General features: G+C 35.9%; 2 protein-coding genes across 6 annotated transcripts; one reads left to right on the top strand and one right to left on the bottom strand.

Annotated features, from left to right (window-relative positions):
- Positions 1 to 21: 21 nt before the first annotated feature.
- LOC111797853 lies at positions 22 to 7,791 on the top strand. The gene is made up of 9 exons (XM_023680879.1): positions 22 to 573; positions 1,376 to 1,492; positions 2,759 to 2,841; positions 3,212 to 3,648; positions 4,157 to 4,335; positions 5,700 to 5,785; positions 6,158 to 6,291; positions 6,861 to 7,163; positions 7,598 to 7,791. Exons 1-9 carry the CDS (start codon positions 232 to 234, stop codon positions 7,777 to 7,779), a joined length of 1,863 nt encoding a protein of 620 aa, XP_023536647.1. The 5' UTR covers positions 22 to 231; the 3' UTR covers positions 7,780 to 7,791.
- Positions 7,792 to 8,601: 810 nt separating this feature from the next.
- On the bottom strand, positions 8,602 to 13,273 carry LOC111797797 (probable E3 ubiquitin-protein ligase ZFP1). Of its 5 annotated transcripts, none has more exons than XM_023680874.1 (7): positions 13,216 to 13,273; positions 12,894 to 12,991; positions 10,689 to 11,546; positions 9,899 to 10,287; positions 9,694 to 9,792; positions 9,154 to 9,345; positions 8,602 to 9,064 (listed from the first exon to the last, which is right to left on the bottom strand). In XM_023680874.1, exons 3-7 carry the CDS (start codon positions 11,509 to 11,511, stop codon positions 8,918 to 8,920), a joined length of 1,650 nt encoding a protein of 549 aa, XP_023536642.1. In that variant the 5' UTR covers positions 11,512 to 11,546; positions 12,894 to 12,991; positions 13,216 to 13,273; the 3' UTR covers positions 8,602 to 8,917. The 5 variants fall into 5 exon arrangements, with proteins under 5 accessions (XP_023536642.1, XP_023536643.1, XP_023536645.1 ...); XM_023680875.1 differs by lacking the exon at positions 13,216 to 13,273 and adding an exon at positions 13,087 to 13,189; XM_023680877.1 differs by lacking the exon at positions 12,894 to 12,991 and having other exon boundaries at positions 13,216 to 13,255.
- Between the last annotated feature and the right edge of the window lie 1,161 nt (positions 13,274 to 14,434).

Below are 14,434 nucleotides of genomic sequence, written 5' to 3'. Positions count from 1 at the left end.
ATGCTCGGTTCCGCGTTCACCTTGCCCGCCTAACTCTTTACCTTCACGATTTTACAGACCACCGCCGCCGCCACTGGCTCTCCGCTTCTCGCCGCTCCTACACGGCTCCCTGCCCTAACCGAACCTTAAACCGACCGGCCAGTTCAACTTTTGAGCTCCGTTTTCGAAGCTGACCTCTAGCACGTAATACCTTTGCTATTGCAAGTACGACTGAGGCGGATTTTTGGAAGAATGGAACCAGAATTAATGGGGGATACGCTTGTGATGGAAGCTGAATATGGTTCTGAAAGATCCACTGGTCGGAAAAGAAAGCCTGATACAGCAGTTGACGGTAGTAATGATGGCCGGCGAGCAGCGGCAATGAGAAAAATTACATTGGCTTTGACAAAGCCATCGTTTGTTCTGGGGATTGGACCGAAGATGTTGAGGGCAGAAAATCGAACTACATTGCGCAATGTCTTGCGCAAACTTATGATGCAGCAAAACTGGGTGGAAGCAAGTGGTGTATTGAGCATGTTACTGAAAGGGACTTTGCGGGATAGATCTCCTATTAGGAATCGTTTGAAGTATTCGGTAATATATTCACGCCTATTTGTTGATATCTATATTAATTCTATTGATTTGCATACAATTTCATTAACTATGTATATTTCAAATGGAAAGGGAGGTGAAGGAATTATAATCTATCATATATGTAAAATATACTTTAGAGCTCTTTTACACAGTCGTACAACCGGTAGAACAGATCCAGTTGAGTTTGTGGTTCTTGCACCCTTTGTGATAGTAAGAACAGACCAAGCTTTCTTGTTGATGGAGACTGGCATGAGCCTTATGTAGCTCAATATTGGAACTTGGTGACCTTACTCTGTAAAGTACTTTTGTGTATGTCTTAGATTAGAAACAGAGATAACTGTATAATGCTAGGGGGAGGGGTTATGCAGGGGATATTTTAAATATTCATCTTTTGGTGGTGGATTTGCTTTATACGGACTCTTTATGTTGTTCATCTAGTCCCTTTTCAGTTCTATGTTATTTATTTCTTTACTGGATCATATCTGTTTTATGAAGTAAATTGCTGTACTATGCATTATTGAATGAAGTGTTTTGTGCATGTACATTTGTTTTTTTACTTCAGCTTGTTAGTCGAGGGATTTGAACTGTTAACTTCTTAGTTGAGGATGTATGCGTTAACGAATGAGCTATTCTCATTTTGGTTATTGTGCATGTACCTTTTACATATAATTTGTGTGTTGTGTGGGGTTTTGGTGGTGTCACAACCACTCGCATTTGATTCAATTCATAGACTCTGGCATTGATGTACCAAGTTAGGTTCCTCTAGTATGAGATTTTCTGAGTATGACTAAAATTGTTTTAGGTTTCAATGGAGCTTCTTAAGCATATAGAAGGTGATCGTATGAGACCAAATAGGATCAAACACATTTATGACAATTGGATGAGGAAGATTGGATCAATGAAGCGTTGGCCAGTTGAGGTATGGGCTGTAGAAATTCTTACTTGTCTTAAAGGGAACATTGCATATTCCACGATGATTTATCCTTTTTCTCCAATTGTTGGCAAGATTATATGATAACCATGAATAATGAAAATTGCATTTAATCTCTGTTGTTAAAGTAGTTTAATAATTTGTGGCATCCAATGTGCTTGAAATTTGAATGAAGTAGGAAGAATGATAAATATAAGAAAGAGGGAGGTCAATAAGTTATGAAATCGAGGGGTTTTTCTTAAATTTCTTTGCTTTACGACATGGATATTTTTGTTTTCGACTAGTTGAAGATATATCGTATCTCTTTGATCCTTTGATTGGAGTTGGACCTGTGGTCTCATCTCATTCTATGGAGTCCCAACATTTGATTTATTTATTTTATCTATTGTCATCAGCATCTTCATTTTTTTTAAGAGGAGAGATTGATTTGTGTTTTGCCGTGTTATAAATTGACCTACAGCCAGGGAGGGAAACAAAAAATCATGTTTATTAGAGGCACATACCTTGAATCTATACAATAAAACTATACAACTTCCACACATAACCTTGGGATTTCACCTAAAGTTAATGGCTTAAATTCATCTGTCTTGATTATTGACTTATAAAAAGTTGTTATGACGGAAATCTTGTACACTTTGTTTAATAAAATTGAAGTTCCATCTCAACTATATTTTGCCTCTTGGTTTGTTCCTGAATGTAGAATAACGTTAATAAGTCGTTAAGAAAGAACTTGAAACCCTTACCACATAATGAAGACTACTTCCACTCTAATGACTTTCCGATTGCAACTATATTAAAGCACCACAGAAAATTCTTTTCATTTAAACAAGAAAGAGAACAAAGGATTGGAATTCAACCCAACTCTCCAATAGAGTGCACATACTATGTTACTCCATTAGAACTTCAACTTATTTCTTCAAACGGACATCTCCCAAGAATCAACCTTAGAGTAGCTTTCACATTTAGGAAATGGCCCCTGGAAAGTGAAACATCCCATAAAGATTTTTCAGAGCTTCATAGTGAGTGAGTTGTACAAACTAAAAGGAAGAAAATAAAATGGTCTGCTAACTTCTTCTGACACAGAACACATGAAAAGGAGAGAAATACTGGAATTGTTTTGGGTAATGAACCTCGGCTCCGTCCTTGAGAGGATAGCTGACTAGAAATTGGTCTATCTTATGCATGCTTCATTTAGAGAAGATGTGTTTTTCCCGACTGTTTGCATGCTTATTCCTAGATTTCCAACGTTTACAGGACAGATTTATGGTCCATGTAGAATTCATTCTTTTCTGCCTCGAAGAAGGAAGCACGGAGGATGCACATCAGGCTGCTTTATGGTATGGTATTCAGACTGGCCATATAATTTGTGTATATGTGGCATGCATGCAAGTTTTGCTTTATTTATTAGAACCTTATTTGGTTGAAACGTTTAACCAAGGCAGGTATTGAAATCTTATTAGTTATTAGCCATATCATTTGTCCACTTGGAGGGTGTTTCCAATTTTATGAGTTTATGAATGGTTGAGCTATGTATCCGTTCATAATTAACAACCATTTCCATTTAAAATGCAAAAAGAACCCACGAACATTTTATACTATACAAATTATCCAGAGTTGGCTTATATAAGAACGTATTGTTGGATGTTACGGAATAACCAGAAATGAAAGGCTTTAATCTAACTAATTATGCTATTTTTCTTATGTCAGCCTTATGCAAGAGCATGATTCTGTGAATGATCCAATGTCAAATATGATTATAGGATTGACATTTCGGCAGCTGTGGTTCTCTACACTTCCAGAAGAGATTCAGTGGAGGGACTCTCTCCAGTATCACTCCCCAGTTCGATCAGATAGGATGATTCTAAACTCAGATGGGTGTTCTGTTAGCAACTCTCGTGGAGATGGTGCTTCATATCAGAGTCATTCAGAGACTTCCGTCATGGATCGTAAATTAATTCGTGTTGATAGTGAGGGTCACACAGAAGCTTCTTTTGAGGATGATCATAAAATAAAAGTGGAAAATCATCCCCAAAAGTTTGAGCCACTAGATTTTTATGTGAGTTCTGTGGAAAAAGATGAAAACGAAGTCTCTTTCTCAGATAATGGAGATTATCAGCACTGTGTTTCAATTTTTTCTGCTCTTGGTAAGTTTAAAATTATGTAATTATGTGATCTTAAACCTTCTCTATTTTTCATGCTTCTCATAATTGGATTCGTTATTCTGTTGGAAACTTTTGCGCTTCCAATTCATTTATCTATCTAGGTTACCAACATGTGAAAGTGTTTGAATATTTTTATTCTTTGTTGCTTCTGTTTAGTAATATTGCTCATATTTTTGTTTTTTGTTTATATCTATGCACGCGTACACACATATTCTATACTTCGATTTGTCATATAACTATGAGGGACTGGCATGTAAGTTGAGTATCAATGACCTGATTATTATTCTGATCTGTGATCATTAATATGGCTACAGAAGAAAGCCATCATTTACAAATGTGATCTTCTGTACGTTATAATTTTTTTAGCCCTAAGTTGATATCTATTCTCTATTTTTTTAAATTCATTTATAATGTTATGAAAATGTCAGTTGATGAATTCACGATTACAAGTTTACTAAAAAAAAATTAATACCTTTTTTTGTTGCCACAGAGGGTTTGGATCCACTGTTGTTGCCTCTACATTTGCCATCTTCCGTTGAGAATTGGGAGAATGCCCTTAGTTTATGCGGCGAGTTTCTGAATGACTATTATAAGGACGCAGTGAAGCATCTAGAACTTGCACTCAACTCAAATCCACCAATATTGGTTGCCTTACTTCCTTTTATACAGGTAAGGCAAACCTAAGTTGTCAAAATTGTATTCAGTTTAGGTGATTCTTTGATAATATTTGGTATCTTATAGGTAACCACTGGAAACCGACACTAACTTTTTAAACAAGTCTAACATGAAAACTAATTACATTCACATCGCAATATCCCCCTTAAGCTTAGCGGCTTCTTTTAAATTCATCCATTACTTGAAAGTTTTATGGATAGATTGCTGACTAATGCTCTGCATGATTATGTTATTCTTATAACTACTTAATGTTGCCTTTGCTTGGAAATGGGACGAACTCTTAATAAGAATGCCCGTTTGATTGCCCACTTCTCTATTACAATATCCACTTTACTATTTTATTCTCCACCTCAATTTTAAAAAAATGTATATGTGGAGGATCCAACGTGCATCACAAAATTCGAAGGCAAGCATGAATGGCTCTTTAATTCACCATAATCATAAAAAAGAAATGTTACCTGTTTGTACTGTTGTCACTTTGAAACTCGGAAAAGGGACATTGAGCGTGGTTGATCTAATCACCATAAGGTCTTCTTATAAACTGTTTTTGCTTCCATCTTCTAAGATTAGCTTTCAATTTACTACAATCAAGTGTCTCTAGTTTTGGATAAGAAACTGAACTTTGATTCATGGAAGCTGCAACCAACAAAACAACCTAAAGGACAAATAGGCAGCCTCCAATCTCGAACAGGGTAGTGTACTTCCAAAAGCCCTACAATAGAATCTCTTTTTTACTTTGACAACTAACCGCCAATGACTTCTAGAGCCTTCATGGATCTCATTTGTTGCCCCTCTACGCTGGAGAATATTGTGCCCCAATTTGTTTGGACCTGAGAATGTTCTGGGCACACGTTTGCTAAGAGTGCCTTATTCCTCTTTCTTAGATGCTCAATCCCCGAACTTCTCGTTTCCATTTTCTTCTTTAACCAAACTAACATTAAGATGAATAGGCAAGACAAAGAAGGAAGCCGGTTACATAAGGGACAAACAAGTAGACCAAAAGCAGAAGAAAATTACTATAAGATCTCTTGTCCTTAAAAATGAAACAAAGGACAATTACATAACTCTCTAGTTGTAGATATGTGAAAGCATTTAAGTCAGCCTAACTCCGCACTTCTACCAAGCCCCTTAAAATTTCTCTTGGTTATCTCAAACCAAATGTTTCACAGCATAGCCAAAAAAGCAACCTGCCAAAGAACCCTCCCCGTTATCTCAGAAAAGCATCTGCTCTCTTGTCTCTGAAGTTCTTCTGGGGAAGGAAATTCTTCTTTTGATTGTCATGCATGAAATTTGTTAGATCATTCACAAAATCAATTTCTTCTGTATGCTCATCTCTCTCTTTGATGTACAAATTTCAGTTGTTGTTGATTGGTGGTCGAGTTGACAAAGCACTCGATGAAATGGAAAATATATGTCGCGACTCCAATGCAACACTTCCCTTCAGGTACTAAAACTTGCTCAAGGCCTTGTTCTCTATTTTGCATTTAGTGTTTGAAATTGATTATTTCAGAAATCATATGTTAAAGAGATTGGGAACTTTTTAGATGGGATCAAAATAGTAAATGGTCACGTATCCTCTAATCTATTTATAATTATCCTGTGTTTAATTATCGAGAGTTGGGGCTCGTTTCTTTATTTTCTGTTGCCTCCATGTTGACTCATTAAAATGGAAGCCTGTTTCTCTATGAAAATTACACACACACACACACACACACACAAAGAAACATAAGAACTGAGTGTAATCCGTCAAATCACTTATAACATAGGTTTGAAGGCGTCTTACCTTTAAATAAATATTGATTTAGAAATTCTGCAGATTGAGGGCTGCACTTGTGGAACATTTTGATCATAGTAACGTTCTCTTGCTTTCGACTTGTTACGAGAAGATATTGAAGAAGGATCCAACATGTTGTCATTCACTGGGGAAACTTGTTCACATGCATAGAAACGGTATGTTAACTGCTGAGAACAGTCTTCTATATGAACTATTAGACCTCAAGGAGAGTTACAAATTTGAGATTCTGAGATGATAATTTGTGGTTGAATTCCTCACACATAGATACGGTGTGTAGTCTCTAATGCTTGTTTATAATATATAATAGTTCTGACCATGAAAAGCTATCTTATAGAATAGTGTATTCTGGTTTCATTACCTGAAGGTCAATACTTTTCTATTTTTTCTTCTTCACCCCAGCCAGTTATCTATGGAATGCTTGTCATAACATGAACGCAAAAATTTACCATTGTGGTTGCCTAATCCTTGGAAATAAAACTCCTTTAGAGTTCTCAAATTTTTAGTCCTCACCGTGACTGAATTTACATTTTTACAGTAAGAATAACAACGTGAATTATTTCATGAAAAGATGATAATGTTTTCACGTTAGCGTGATTGTTGTATTGTATGTGGTGTGATGGAGATAATCAGCTTGCCTTCGATGTGATTGCTTGAAATCTTGTCTTGGAACTTTGTTTTTTTTTTTTTGTTTCTGATTCACTTCAATTTTTTATTGGAAATGCAGGAAATTACAGTCTCGAATCTCTTTTGGAAATGATAGCTTTGCATTTAGATGGTACATGTGCAGAATATGATACATGGAGAGAGTTGGCTATGTGTTTTCTAAAACTTTCTCAAATTGAAGAGGATAGAGTATCAGCAGCATGTTCAATTGGGAGTGGTGGACATAAGCTGAGGTCCTCTTTGAATATTAACTGTAACCTTAAGTTGTTTACTGAAAAGAACTTGAGAAACGCATGGAGATTGCGTTGTCGATGGTGGCTGACGCACCATTTCTGCTGTAATATTACATCAGAAACTTCAGATGGTACGTGCAAAGTTTTTAAACTTCCATTTCTATGCTATTTTCGGTTCTTATGTTGCTGTTTGGTTTAAATGATTTAGTGTTAAGGTTAACTAAGGGTTAAATTAGTGTTACTTCATTGGTACTTACCCTTCACACCTTCATAGTCATTTGGGTCTTTATAGTTTTAGTATCATGTAGATGCTTAGAAGGGCTATCTTATCTAGCGTAGTTCAATCGGTAAAAATATATATTCTCGACTAAGATGTTAGAGGTAGACTCAACCCATATACCATGACCAAAAATTCAAAAATTCGAAACTCCTTTACATGTTGAACTCTAACCCCAAAAAAAAAAAAACGTATTCAACATGTACTCATTACATCCTAAGAAGTAGATTTGTTGTGAATGAAGATTGCTTTCTTTTCAATAATTTTGTTCTTTGGTAAATGCAACAGGTTCTTTGGAGCTTTTGACTTACAAAGCAGCATGCGCATGTCATATGTATGGTAGCAACCACAAATATGTGGTAGAGGTTTACAGCCTTTTAGATAAGCAAAACGATAAGCACTTGTTATTGTTTTTAAAGAAGCACATGAATAATTCGTTTCAACTCCATTCTAAATTATATAGTCAATAGTTTTCCTTCAAATCTTTATTATTTACACATCTCTTTGTGCACAATAATTTTTACTTTAAATCTTCTTTTGCCAACTGAGTTTCCCCATTGGAGATTGGTATATACACATCCATTGGAGGAATGGTTTTCATCCGAGTAGTTGGGATTTTGACATCGACGAAAGTTTGAGTTAAATGACTTCCTAACTTTTGATTCTCTTGTATGGGATTTCTGGAAAAGGATGATCAAGTTTTGTTGATTTTTTTTTTTTTTTTTAATAAAATCACTCCACCGGTCGTAGAGGTTACGACCGGAGAAATTGATCTTGCAACCTTATTCATATCTTATCTTGTCTCATGTATGTCTATTTGAATTTTATAGGATGATCAGGTGTATGTCTATTTGAATTTTATAGGATGATCAGGTGTATGTCTATTTGAATTTTATAGGATGATCAGGTTCGTCATGTAGTCTCTTTGTTAGGAAGTACTGTCATGGTTCTTTCTAGTGGTAGGAAAAACAAGAATGTTCGATCTTAAAAACCTAATATCTAAGGTTTTAGCAGCTCATTTATGCTCAAATTGATACCTAACCATTTCTAACTTGAAAATGTGAAACAAAAAAATTCTAAAACATCGAAAGCAGAGACCAAAAAAATTCTAAAACATCGAAAGCAGAGACGAGAATTCAAGAAACCAAAACAAGAGACAAGAATTCAAGAAACCAAAACAAAATCAAATCCAAGAACACAGATTGAACAATCTGAAGTCCATGGAAAGTAATGGAAGAATATACAATTGTATTATACTTGAGCAGCAACAAAATCAATCTGAAGCTGTCCCATTTACAAATGTGAGCATCACATTATATCCTGCAAAGATCATAAATCTTGCAAATTCATGGAGTGTACATAATTGAGCAATGTGCTTTAAATATGAAAAGTACAGCACAGAAGATGATAAAGAAACAAGTCTGTACAATGTTTTTATAAATACAACAGGATCCATATTCTGGAAGCCAACAAATAAAATGAGCTGGACAGTTACTTTTTAAGTCATACATATATATTTATATGCAAGTACATATACAAAAGTCAACAAAACATCAGCTAACTGCATTGATAGATAGATAGATGATTTGTAAGGGGAACGCTCGATAGTCATCGTTCCTTTCGAACCGTCACCAATGCTTCTGATTTGCAGATGGGACAGACATTCTTGACAATCAGCCACTTCTTTAAGCAACTTGCATGGTACTCGTGTCCGCAATCGAGCGTTCCAATTTTCTCATGGTTCTGATAGTGATCCTGTAGAACCAATGTTACTACTTAGATAACTTCAAATGACTCAGAACCAAAAATGTAGTAAACAGGCTCTAAGGCGCATTAGCTTTTACCTGGCAAATGATACAGTAATCGGCGTCCTGATCCGAACTCGAACCCTCTTCCTCCTCCTCCTCCTCCTCCTCCTCCAGATTAACAACTGTTACAGATGATACAAAGCTCCTCGTCTTCAATTGGGCTTTAATGATTTCCTCTGTTAACCCAGTGCTGACGTTCCCAATTCGCTCCCCTAAAGCGAGAAGTTCCTGCATAAACAAACCCTCTGTCATGTACCTTGTATTGATTAAATCCATGCCTGTTTCCATATTAAGTCAAATCAAGTCATAGCCTTCTTTAAAAAATATAAGGTAGAAGCAAAACATGATTCAGCATTTTCAAGGTACTCGCCTACACCAAGGGCGAGGTAAGGCGCCTCTTGGTTCCTAGTTATGTTAAAACAAGAACTTCTAGCTTGAACAGGTTCGATTATTTAAATAACAAATTCGTTATGTTTCACTCATGTAATTTTTATCTCTACTACATGCACAAATTTTATAATTTTAAAAAAATATAACATTCTAGCTCATGGACCAAACTTACAATTAATAGCTTACCTCATAAGACATGTCCTCTATATCCAATCGCATGTCCCTGTGATGGTCAACAGAATTCCCCACTTCATATAAGTCGGGAATTTCCAGTAATGCAACTTCCTGCAAAAACCAGTTTGCTCATTTTATAATGTGATAGCATGATTACCAACAAAAGGACATAAACTATGAGAAAGAAGAAATTGGTATATGGGGAAAAAAACATTACATCAGCCTGCAAGAATCTCAACTGAGGAAGGTTGTGATGTCTATTTGTAGTGTCAGCAGCAACATTCACTCGTGGAAGCCGGTGCAGCCCATGGCTAGTAGGTGCAACTGGCCCTTGTTGCCTACGCCCTATGTCCAGACTATGAGGATTCATGGTGCCATATGAAGAATTCAAAGGAAATCCGTATGAAGCTGCCGTCACTTGGGGGTAGTACTGGAAATTTTGGCCTCTAATTCTTTGCACGACTGTAGATGGGTGATTGTGAATATGTTGGCCATGGTTTAAGGAAGGATGTTGAACATTTCTAGAATTCCTGTTTCCCGCCGTTTCATGATATCCGTACACACCCAAATTCATGGTTTCCAACAAACCTCCATTTGTATTAGTTCCTGTCGAATACATAACAGCAGGCTTACATATATATATATATATATATATGTTACTTTAACAATTATTTGCACAATCAAAAGCAGCTACATTAACACATGATATGTAAGTTTTATGATAGATGATCCCTAAAATTCATGACCATTAGAGATTAAGGTGTTGTTTGGGAATGGTGTTAAAAAAAATACTCTTGATGTTAAAACATCACATCGTTTTACTAGAGAAAAACTGTTTGAATAATGAACTCTTTAGGATTTGTGATGGATCCCAAATTCATCTCGTTACTAAAAAAATACCCATGTTCTACTAATGGCCACAAAAAGACAGTACACTCAACTAACAGCATGCTGCAAAAAGATTCTGTCCAACAGAACATGACAAATATTAATATAGGAAAAGATACCTTGCATGAAAGGTGCAGTAGAGGGTTGATTCCAAGATGAAGCGTTTCTATTGCCACAATTAGCCTGTAAGTGTTGGTCCAACCAGAAAGTAGAATTTGCAGGCTGAAGGTGTTGACCCCTATTATTTCCAAGAGTTGTATGATTATGGTCAAGTGGTAGAAGAGAGTCGCGCCTAGGTCCACTTGATCCAGCTCTAACACTATTCCGAGGTCCATTCCATCTACTCTGAGGTGGGGGAAAAGATGATGCTTCAACCATAGCAACCTCTTCGGGATGCCTTGAATTCGACAAATGCACTGAAGAACTAGAGCTGGCCAGACCATTCAAGTGTTGAACATTCCCAGGAATACCTTCTGTAATCTTTCTCTTGTGTGGATCACTAACTTCATCCACAAAATATGCCCTCCTACCATAGCCATCAGAAGAAGTTTGAAGGACCCCATAATTGCTAGCAGATGGCAGCTGGTCGGTTACATTATGATTTAGAGGTGCAGGTAACAACCCATTACTAGATGGCGGAGTAACATAAGAGTAATAATAGTTTCCAGGAGCTGCAGTACTTAAACCTATACTATGATGATGTTGAACACCACTGTACTGATTTAAACCATGTAACATAGGACCTTCGTAAGGATCGGGAAGATAATGAGCCTCAGGATTTGCTGCATTCCCTGAAGCTGTAACCATTGCAGGTATACTCTGCTGAGGGAAGTTAGATGTGCCTGGCAGAATGATGGAGGGCTCAGCATGAAGATAATTCTGTCCTTGTCGATCCATTTCCATATCAACCATCTGACTAGTGCGCGGTAACCTCTGCCTCATATTGATTTCGAAATTAAATGATATACAAAATCTACCTGCTCATTGAAGGGGGGGAAAAAAAACAATATTAAAGAAAAGCTTGTCAGAAGAAATATCTTAAAACTGTCTGCTGTAAAAGTCATTAGTTCATAAAAGAAATAACATGAGTGATGGAGGCAAGCACGCCTACTGGTAAAAAACTAAAGGAGAATGAGATGGAAAATTGTGGCAAAATCACAGCAGACATTCAGGGATAATCAGCCAAGAACATCTATTATTTTCATGTGAAATTCCAAAAACATGCACAACAGTTCAACCAAAAAAAGGATTCAAAAAGAAAAAAAACAGCAAAAAGAACTTATGGATAACTATCTTTTTGGTAGAAGAGGAGAACAAGATGGTAGAAAGAAAATCATAATCTGGAATGGAACACCAAACAGCAAATGACAGTAAAAAAGAAAAAAGAAAACCCTCCTCTTACTAAACCCTCAAGGCCTAAATTAAAACCATAACTGAAAGATGTACCCACCAAGTCAAACAATGTCTACCGAGTAGCCACCGCCCCACATAATCCAGAAATAATCTTGGAGATTAAACACTCAGGTAACCAACTAAGCATATGCTTATAAACTTAGTCCGCCTATTCAAACTCCTGCAGAGAATCTAATGGCATAGACGTTCCCCTCAACAGACAAGCATTCTAGGATCTCTAAGCGAGATCATAAAACCGAAACGTGTTAGTGATCATGATCCAGAAATATAATGATCAGAAACAAAATGGGATTAAAAAAATCCCAAGGAAAAACTTTACTTCGGTGAAGATATTATGTTCAGTAAATCTGAGCTCTCTCTTCTATTAACCTCCCTCTTTTAGATAGAAAACGTTGTATGCCATTCCAAACCCAGCGCAAACATCCAGAATCCCATCATCCATGCGAATATAAACCATCATATATGGGAAACTTCTAGCAATCAAAAGCACAAAAGATACAAAGAACTTTAACAGAAACACCTCAAATGATAGCAATATCACAACCAGAAACTGCAGCCCATGTTGAAAAATCTAGCTTCAAGTTATCAAGGCCGGTAAGAAAAACTCATCAAAAATCAATTCAAGAAACTTCAATCTATTCACTGCTAAATCAATAGCCATGCAGTACTCTAGCGATTAACATGTGCTAACAAAACCATTTGTTCTCTTTTCAAAAAAACTCCAAAATACTGCCTCAGTTTATACCCATATCGTATTTGAAAAAAGAAACCAAAAGAAAATAGATCGCAAAATTCCTTGCATTTCTTGGCTAATCTTCAACGACTCACACCAATCCAACAACAAAACCCCAATTCCCAAGAAAATCTGGAGAAAAAAGAAGAAAACGCGCTCTCAAACCAAAATCAAGTACCTTGGAGTCATGAACAAATTTCGCGATCAAACGCGTTTAAACTTCAAAGACGATTAGATTACAACCAGCGAAATACCCAGAAAAATTATCAACGATGCCTGAAAAAACCAAACAAAAGAACAAATTCCGTTACCAGAATCGCACTAAAAAAAGGGTTGTAATCAAAGACTCAAAAATCAACAAAATCCATTACATTAACGATGGAAAAGAACCCTAAAGCTCAAAATTAGCGAACAATCGAGACAAGAAATTGCAGGTATTGTTTAAAATCAAAATCAGGATGATCAATTTAAGTACGAAAGGGAACGGAAAGGGAACTGACCGAAGCCAAGAATGATTTTTTTTTTTCTTTCACTTTTTTGGTTCTTGGGAGAGAGATAGAGAGAGAAAGAAGAGAGAGAGAGAGCGATCAATCCTTTTTTCTTTTCATCGCTCCTTCTCTAATTTCTGTGCATACATAATAACGAACACTTTTTTTTTTATTTTTTTTTTTTTTTTTTTTTTTTTTTTTTTCTTTTTCTTTAACCGTTAAATTGCTGCGTCCGTAGTTTTCTATTTCTTGCCTTTTAAAACAAATTAACTTAAAAGAAAAAAAGTTTTTTTTTTTTTTTTAATTTTAAAATTTAGAATTACTTTCTATAATTTAATAAATATTTACAAGATTTTACCAAATTATAGAAATAAATTTAAAATTTTTAAATCATAAAGATTTAGATTTTCAATTTAATTGAATTATTTTGTTTATTAAATAATAATAGAACCGAGGAAATCAAATTTTACCTTTTTGAGTACGGTGAATTGACGGTGAGAAAATTTGAAATGAGTAGCAGTATTGATTAGGGTTAGGCTTGTTCGTTTGAAACGAGTAGCAGTATTGATTACCGTTAGGGTTGAAATGAGTAGTAGTATTGATTCGGGTTAGAGTTGTTCGTTTGAAACGAATAGCAGTATTGTTTACAGTTAGGGGTGTTCGTTTGAAAGAGTAGCAGTATTAATTACAGTTAGGGTTGTTCGTTTGAAACGAGTAGCAGTATTGATTACGGTTAGGGTTGTTCGTTTGAAATGTGTAGCAGTATTGATTACAGTTAGGGTTGTTCGTTTGAAATGAGTAGAAGTATTGATTACGGTTAGGGTTGTTCGTTTGAAACGAGTAGCAGTATTGATTACAGTAGGGCTGTTCATTTGAAATGAGTAGCAGTATTGATTAGGATTAGAGTTGTTCGTTTGAAACGAGTAACAGTATTGATTAGGGTTAGGGTTGTTCGTTTGAAATGAGTAATAGTATTGATTAGGGTTAGTGTTGTCGATTGAAATGAGTAGCAGTATTGATTACGGTTAGGGTTGTTTTAGCAGTATTGATTATGGTTAGGGTTGTTCGTTTGAAACGAGTAGCAGTATTGATTACAGTAGGGCTGTTCATTTGAAATGAGTAGCAGTATTGATTAGGATTAGAGTTGTTCGTTTGAAACGAGTAACAGTATTGATTAGGGTTAGGGTTGTTCGTTTGAAATGAGTAATAGTATTGATTAGGGTTAGTGTTG

Source organism: Cucurbita pepo, chromosome LG01 (assembly GCF_002806865.2).
Source record: "Cucurbita pepo subsp. pepo cultivar mu-cu-16 chromosome LG01, ASM280686v2, whole genome shotgun sequence".
NCBI lineage: Eukaryota > Viridiplantae > Streptophyta > Magnoliopsida > Cucurbitales > Cucurbitaceae > Cucurbita > Cucurbita pepo.
This window is presented reverse-complemented; position numbering and strand designations above follow the sequence as displayed.

Bases quoted from the DNA above. Each gene is read 5' to 3' on its own strand.
- LOC111797797 (XM_023680874.1), bottom strand. From the start codon at position 11,511: ATGAGGCAGAGGTTACCGCGCACTAGTCAGATGGTTGATATGGAAATG. The intron at 9,793-9,898 runs GTAATGTTTTTT...TGGTTTTTGCAG, and splicing joins TGAGATTCTTGCAGGCTGAT to GAAGTTGCATTACTGGAAAT. The intron at 9,065-9,153 runs GTAAAAGCTAAT...TTGGTTCTACAG, and splicing joins ATTACTGTATCATTTGCCAG to GATCACTATCAGAACCATGA.
- LOC111797853 (XM_023680879.1), top strand. From the start codon at position 232: ATGGAACCAGAATTAATGGGGGATACGCTTGTGATGGAAGCTGAATAT. The intron at 2,842-3,211 runs GTATGGTATTCA...TTCTTATGTCAG, and splicing joins GCACATCAGGCTGCTTTATG to CCTTATGCAAGAGCATGATT. The intron at 6,292-6,860 runs GTATGTTAACTG...TTGGAAATGCAG, and splicing joins TGTTCACATGCATAGAAACG to GAAATTACAGTCTCGAATCT.